The sequence below is a fragment of the Acanthopagrus latus genome, chromosome 9 (assembly GCF_904848185.1).
Source record: "Acanthopagrus latus isolate v.2019 chromosome 9, fAcaLat1.1, whole genome shotgun sequence".
Classification (NCBI taxonomy): Eukaryota; Metazoa; Chordata; class Actinopteri; order Spariformes; family Sparidae; genus Acanthopagrus; species Acanthopagrus latus.
Genome location: NC_051047.1, coordinates 30,290,836 through 30,297,876, shown reverse-complemented (window position 1 = coordinate 30,297,876; position 7,041 = coordinate 30,290,836). Strand labels below are relative to the sequence as shown.

Sequence of the window (7,041 nt, the reverse complement as noted above, 5' to 3'; positions counted from 1 at the left end):
GAAAAAGTAGGTTTTCGACATTTTGCGACGTAGTGAAAAAAAACGGTAGGCGGAAATGGGCGTGGCCTATACCACGAGACTCAGCCCACTTCACTGAACGCGTGGATATAAGGAATTTGAATGTGCGACAAAGTATATGGGAGTTATAAGCCAAAACGCGCTGTGCTTAATAACAGCGCCACCTAGTGGTGGACATTCAGGACGACAATAGATTATAAAATTTTTCGCGAGGTGTGACTTATATTCCAAGTTTGGTGAGTTTTTGGGTATGTCCAGGCAGTGAAAAATGCAATCATTTCGTCCGAAGAAAAAAAAAAGAAAGAAAGAAAGAAAGAATCGCTTCAAAAACAATAGGGTCCTCGCAGGTTCCCTGCTCGGGCCCTAATAATGCGGGGATCTGACCGGACACGGGGAACCATTTTCTGAAAGGGAACAAGTCTCGCCACAAGGCCTCATGTAAACCGTCCTCACAGCTGCACCTTGGGAAGGAACTCGCAAAGCCTTATGGGTAAAAACACCCGTTAGATCGTTGTTAATTTCTGCTCAGGTTTAAGTGTAAAAGTGAAGCTCCGGCTGTTTGTCATCGTCTCCACTGAATAAAACTGTTGTGACAGTAACGTGAGTGTTCGACACGAGTCAAATATTGGAAGGAAATAAAACATGACTGAGAGAAACTACCCAACCCACAATGCACCGCGGCTACAACGTCAAATCAGAGTTTAAACGGCTTCAGCTGAACGTTACTGGAGCCGTGCTAACAGCCGTGCTAACAGTCGTGCTAACAGTTCACCGGGCCGGAACATTTCGTTCGGTTCGTGTTAGCTGCGTTAATAAGTGTGTTATGTAGAAAGTGAGGCCGTCAGTGGGCTTTCTGTCGGCGGACTCTTCAGGTTGGACCATGACTTCACCGGTCTGTGTTAGTTAGCGCGGCTAGGCTAACAGCTAAGCTAACTCGTTGCTAACAGGACTCGTGTGATGACGGTCGAACTGTTTTCTGTCTTCTAGAGATGAACTGAGTTCTCGTGTTCGGACACAGACTGTCTTTCTGTTGTATACACATTGACCCAGTTCATCAGTACCGAACCGAACTCGCCGCCGGGAGGACGATGACTCTGGCCCCGAAGGAGCTGTCCAACCTGCTGAGCATCATCTCAGAGGAGGCTTGCACCAACACCTTCGAGAGCCTCTCCACCCACTTTCACCACTACTTCGGTAAGGCGGAGCACTTCAGGGTGGGTTCGGTGCTGGTGATGCTCCTCCAGCAGCCGGACCTGCTGCCCAGCTCCCCGCAGCGGCTCACTGCCCTCTACCTGCTGTGGGAGATGTACCGAACCGAGCCGCTAGCCGCGAACCCGTTTGCTGCGGTGTTCGCTCACCTGCTGAACCCCGCACCTGCCGGGGAGGAGCCCGAGAAGGTGCTGTCAGGTAGGTCCATGTGTCTGTGTGAGATTCAGAACTTAAGGGTCGTCCGGTGGGTCCAGAACTGATGTTGATGTCAATCATCAGGTCCAATCAGCTGCTCGGTGATGTTAACACTGTGTTCTGATGGTTCCGATGGTTCTGACTACATTAACATCTGTCTCCACTCTCTGTTGACCGAACCGTTCATAGATTCATCCATCAGATTAGTCAAAAGAGTTGCGTTTATAGAAATATGATCCAAATCGCGTGATGTTCAAGTGTAGAGCCGAACCGCTGGTGATGAAGAGGAGCCGTGTGTGATGAAGAGGAGGAGCCGTGTGAGTGATGAAGAGGAGCCCTGTGTGATGATGAGGAGGAGCCGTGTGTGATACAGAACCAGTCCTGGTACCTATTGGTCAGTTCTTAGAGTAACTTTAATTTCTCTGTAATAGAATCCTGACATCAGCTGTGAACAGAGTGTAATAGTGCTGGGCCGTACGACCAAAAATGTATATCACGGTATTTTTCAATACGGTTTCACGGTATATGACAGTATTTTTTTCCATGCATAATCAGGTGTTCACAGCATTTTCTACTGGTTGACAGAGGAATTATTAGCCCCTGTTAGACTGAAAAGGCAACACATTTGCTGCAAGGTAAAGGTATAAGGGAGGTGTAATTGTCCTCTCTCAACCACTTTCTCATTCTTTCTTCCCAAAAAGCACCACTGAGGTCGGCGTAAACAGGTGACATGACGTGAAGCAGGAAGTTGGACGTGAACAGTGTCGAACAACATATGTGGCGACACTTGACAGATTTACTTAATTATAGACCAGTGGCCCATATTCTCACCTCCTCAGTCAAACACATGCTGATGTTAAATTCCCGCTATTAAAGGAAGCGTTCAGCGGAGCGCCTCGCATTAGCTGCCTCAAGCAACAGACAGCTAACAGGAAGCAGGTCGAATTTTTCTTCAAAATAAGAGCTTTACGTTGCACCCATTGGAGCTTAGAACTGAGTTCCTAGCAGGGGGCTTTTAATTTGAGAGTAGCGACCGTTGGTAGCTAACAAGCAGACAGCTACAGAGACCGAGGAGAGCTAGCATCTCCTGGATCTCAGCAGCTTTCCAGTTGCTCATCTTGACATCCACGGATGAAGTGATGAACTGCCATGTCTATCCTATCAATCTTCACTGTAACATAACACCAGAGCTCTACTGTTGACCCTCACCTCGCCTCACTGTCACACCATGCCTGTTCAGAAGCACAACACTGAAAAGGGTCCGGTCTGAGGCGGTGTCACGCAGCGCAGTGTTCTGAACGTTGTGTAATCAAATACAGCGGTATGGGTGTATATTAAGCACTAGTGTGTAACATGAGCTGTGGCTGCAGCAGGAGTTCTGTCTCAGACCCGGTCCAGGTGAGGGTTAGTGTCTGAATGTATGACAGGTGCTTCCTCGGATTGGATGTCCTCCCTAGAGGATTTAGATTTTCTCTGCTCCTGAAGCTGATCCGTTTGATTTCATGTGAGTCAGAACCAGGTGGTCATGGTTCATTTGGTACCCAGCCATCATCACTTCATCAGAGCCCGGTCACCATTAAACCTGCCAGAACCAACACAACATAACTATTAAATCAATCGACTCTTTCAATAATCCATCGATCATTTCAAGTCGTTGATAAAGAAGAAGTGCCGCTCTGCTGTCGGCTTGTTAAATGTAAATAAGTTCTGGTTCTGTCCTCAGGGACAGAAAACTGAAGATCTTTGAGGATGAAACTCCATTTTATAAAAAACTGATCCGCTAATCCATAAATGAAAGGGCAGATTAACTGATGACAGACTAACCATGTGTCATGTGACCTCTGCAGGCTTCCTGCCTCCCATCACTCAGCCCGAGAAGTTCTTCCTGTCCCAGCTGATGCTGGCGCCGCCCAGAGACCTGTTCAAGAAGACGCCCAGACAGGTGTCCTGCATGGACGTGGGCAACATGCCTCAGTCCATCGACATCAGCGGACTGCAGCTCGCGTTGGCAGGTCAGTGGGTCCAACACAGCTGATCACATCCTGAACAGCACAGTTCTGCTAGCTGGAAGAACCTGGTGGATACTTTCATAGAGGTGAAGAGTCAGACGGTGAAGCTCCGTCAGATGTTTAATGTGTGTGTGTGTGTGTGTGTGTGTGTGTGTGTGTGGCAGAGCGTCAGTCGGAGCTGCCCACTCAGAGTAAGGCCAGCTTCCCCAGCATCCTCAACGACCCGGATCCAGACTCATCCAACTCAGGATTCGACAGCTCAGTGGCCAATCAGATCATAGAGTCTCTGGTGACAGGGCCCCGTCCCCCTCTGGAGAGTGAGTGAAAGATTCTGTAGAATCAGAACAAAGTCCAGTTGTTTGGTCCACCTTTCTGTCTTGTGTCCAATGGTAATAATTGTTGCTGTTCATGTCCTGACACCTGATGCTCACCTGTAACTATGAGGACAACCTGTTGCTATGGTAACCACAAAGGTTTAAGCAACTGCAAATTGTGACCCAAAAACAACTGAACAGAACATGTCAGATAAGAACAGAACAAAGCATATCAGAACACGTCAGATCAGCCTGCTGGCTGATGCTAACTTTTGTTTATGTCTGCTCTTCCTCTTCCTCTTCCTCCTCTCAGGTCACTTCCGGCCCGAGTTCATCCGGCCTCCTCCTCCTCTCCACGTGTGTGAGGACGAGCTGGCCTGGTTGAACCCGACTGAGCCGGATCACAGCATCCAGTGGGACCGCTCGATGTGTGTGAAGAACAGCACCGGTGTGGAGATCAAACGCATCATGTCCAAGGCCTTCAAGAGCCCACTGTCAGCCCAGCAGCAGTCACAGGTGAGACGGGTCAGAACCACCGACCCTCCTCTTCATCACTGGCCCTCCTCTTCATCACCGGCCCTCCTCTTCATCACTCTCTCTCTGCAGCTGCTGGCGGAGCTGGAGAAGGACCCTAAGCTGGTGTACCACATCGGTCTGTCCCCGGCGAAGCTCCCTGACCTGGTGGAGAATAATCCTCTGGTTGCCATCGAGATGCTGCTGAAGCTGATGCAGAGCAGTCAGATCACCGAGTACTTCTCTGTGCTCGTCAACATGGACATGTCTCTGCACTCCATGGAGGTGGTCAACAGGTGAGAGCACCTGGACACTATACACAGCTCTGTTCTTTATGTTCAGACCCAACGTGATGTAGGCACATCAGTACCAGAACAAACAGGTTTCTGTGTGATCTGACTCAACTAATGGATCAGAAGCTGAAATAACATCATCGGAACTGAAGCTGCGTTGTTTACATGCTTGTTCCCTGAGTGGAGTTCAGATTTTCCATTTTATCGTCAACTTTGTGTGTAAGGAAGTGGTTTGGTGTGAACACAGCATGATGTGTCGTCAGGCTCCAGGATGCTGTCAGTAGTGATGATGTCATCAGAAGCTGTCTTGTGTCATGACTCAGAGGTTAAAATGACATAAATCACTGAAACTGCAGTAGAGTTGAGTCTGATCAGCTTTGATGAGCCGACTGTGTTGTAAATGTTTTATCTGCTGGTGTGTGTGTGTGTGTGTGTGTCACGGACACACTGCTTCTGTTCTCTGCTGTTTCTAATCACGACTGTTTGAGCGCTAACATTAGCATCAGTGAGGTGAACAGTCGAGTGTTGTTGTCTTCCAGCTGTTGTTTCAACAGGTGGAGGTTTGTTAAGCGATCAGTCTCATGAATGAAAGTCAGATTATTCAAATGAAGGTTGCTTATTGTATTTTAGTTTAGTAACAGTCACATCTGCACAGGACAGACGATACATGTCATCACCACTAGTGTCTGACTGACTTCTTCTGTGGTGTTTCCTCAGGCTCACCACAGCTGTGGATCTTCCTCCAGAGTTCATCCACCTTTACATCTCCAACTGCATCTCCACCTGTGAGCAGATCAAAGACAAGTACATGCAGGTACCAATACTACAGTACTGACACCACAGTACCAATACTACAGTACTGACGCCACAGTACCAATACTACAGTACTGACACCACAGTACCAATACTACAGTACTGACGCCACAGTACCAATACTACAGTACTGACGCCACAGTACCAATACTACAGTACCGACGCCACAGTACCAATACTACAGTACCGACGCCACAGTACCAATACTACAGTACCGACGCCACAGTACCAATACTACAGTACTGACGCCACAGTACCAATACTACAGTACTGACGCCACAGTACCAATACTACAGTACTGACACATGAAGTCAATGTGACTCATCCGTCTGTATTCTGTTGTTTGTGTCCTGATGAAAGAATTGTATAGAGATGCTATATAAATGTTCCTGCTGAGTCGTTAAAACATCACTGCATGTTTTGCATAATAAAAATTAGTCTAACAATCTTAATGATTAAACAGAAGATGATGATGCAGTTTGGTTTCAGTCCGTTTTTTGGTCTCGATGTCGTCCTGCAGAACCGTCTGGTGCGTCTGGTCTGCGTCTTCCTGCAGTCTCTGATCAGAAACAAGATCATCAACGTTCAGGACCTTTTCATCGAGGTTCAGGCCTTCTGCATCGAGTTCAGCCGCATCAGAGAGGCTGCCGGACTCTTCCGCCTCCTCAAGACCCTGGACACCGGAGAAAACCCCACCGAGGCCAAACCCGCCAAGTCCTGATCTTCATTGAGACCCTGAGGTACTCTACAGTATGACACGTCTGAACATGTCAGAGGGACGCCGGTCCGTTCACTAGAGACTGTCCTCATGTCTTTGTACATGACAGGAGCACACACCGGTGACGATACTGTAAATATGGCGGCGCTTTGTTTCCTCCCTGCTCGCCGTCTGAACTCTGTCAGCGTTTCCCTTCTCTCTGTTCCAGAAGTTAAAGCTGGACCAACAGTTCAGATGTTTTGTTTTTTGTCTTTCTCCTTTGGAAATGAAATCTTTTCTCTAATTAAACAAGTTTAACTCAGTCTTCATGTTTGATGTGGTCACTTCCTGTTAAAGCTTCAGGATCAGCTCAGCGTGTTAAACAGACCTGGTACAGACTAGAGATCGACCGATATGTTTTTTTCAGGGCTGATACCGATTATTAGTAGTCAAGGAGGCTGATAACCGATATTTGGAGCCGATATTCATTTGCAGTAAAAGGGAAAAATAATGGCATCAACATTTTGAGTAATACAAACTACAAGACTTTGAGTGTTTTTACACATAGACTGAAGTCTGTCCATCTGCAATAAGGGTGTGAAAAAAGAGAGAGAGTTAAAAGTGGGGCCACATGCTGACATACGCTCAACTCATCATGCTTCATTTACTGCAGCATTTAGGAAGCCTGTAGTTGATTTTATTATGTAAATGTTCTGTTTTACCAACATGTGATAGCAGGGACACTGTCATTCAAAACTAGCCTGCTACATTACTAACGATGAATCTAACTGTAGCTGAAAAAATATCACAATAACGGTAGAAACTATTCATCCCTGAACACCATGCAGTTCATGTAGGCTGTATGATGCAGCTGCAGCATGTCTAAAGTCTTGAACAGCAATATTCTGCTCCTCTCTACAAGAAACTGTCAAAGACAGCTTCAGGACACAAACATGACAGTATGTCATGTTCTGCTGCAT

At 47.2% G+C, this 7,041-nt stretch overlaps 1 protein-coding gene across 3 annotated transcripts; it reads left to right on the top strand.

Moving 5' to 3' along the window:
• The first annotated feature begins 380 nt into the window (after positions 1 to 380).
• Positions 381 to 6,386, top strand: cnot11 (CCR4-NOT transcription complex, subunit 11). Of its 3 annotated transcripts, none has more exons than XM_037110527.1 (8): positions 381 to 508; positions 1,006 to 1,425; positions 3,270 to 3,434; positions 3,596 to 3,748; positions 4,059 to 4,261; positions 4,352 to 4,554; positions 5,269 to 5,365; positions 5,885 to 6,386. In XM_037110527.1, the coding sequence occupies exons 2-8, from the start codon at positions 1,107 to 1,109 to the stop codon at positions 6,083 to 6,085; spliced, it is 1,341 nt and encodes a 446-aa protein (XP_036966422.1). In that variant the 5' UTR covers positions 381 to 508; positions 1,006 to 1,106; the 3' UTR covers positions 6,086 to 6,386. The 3 variants fall into 3 exon arrangements, with proteins under 3 accessions (XP_036966422.1, XP_036966420.1, XP_036966419.1); XM_037110525.1 differs by lacking the exon at positions 381 to 508 and adding an exon at positions 666 to 910; XM_037110524.1 differs by lacking the exon at positions 381 to 508 and having other exon boundaries at positions 666 to 1,425.
• The last annotated feature ends 655 nt before the right edge of the window (positions 6,387 to 7,041 follow it).

Excerpts from the sequence above, each read along its gene's own strand:
- cnot11 (XM_037110527.1), top strand. The coding sequence starts at position 1,107 with ATGACTCTGGCCCCGAAGGAGCTGTCCAACCTGCTGAGCATCATCTCA. Across the intron at positions 3,749-4,058 it reads GCCCCGTCCCCCTCTGGAGA|GTCACTTCCGGCCCGAGTTC; the intron begins GTGAGTGAAAGA and ends TCCTCCTCTCAG. Across the intron at positions 4,262-4,351 it reads CAGCCCAGCAGCAGTCACAG|CTGCTGGCGGAGCTGGAGAA; the intron begins GTGAGACGGGTC and ends CTCTCTCTGCAG.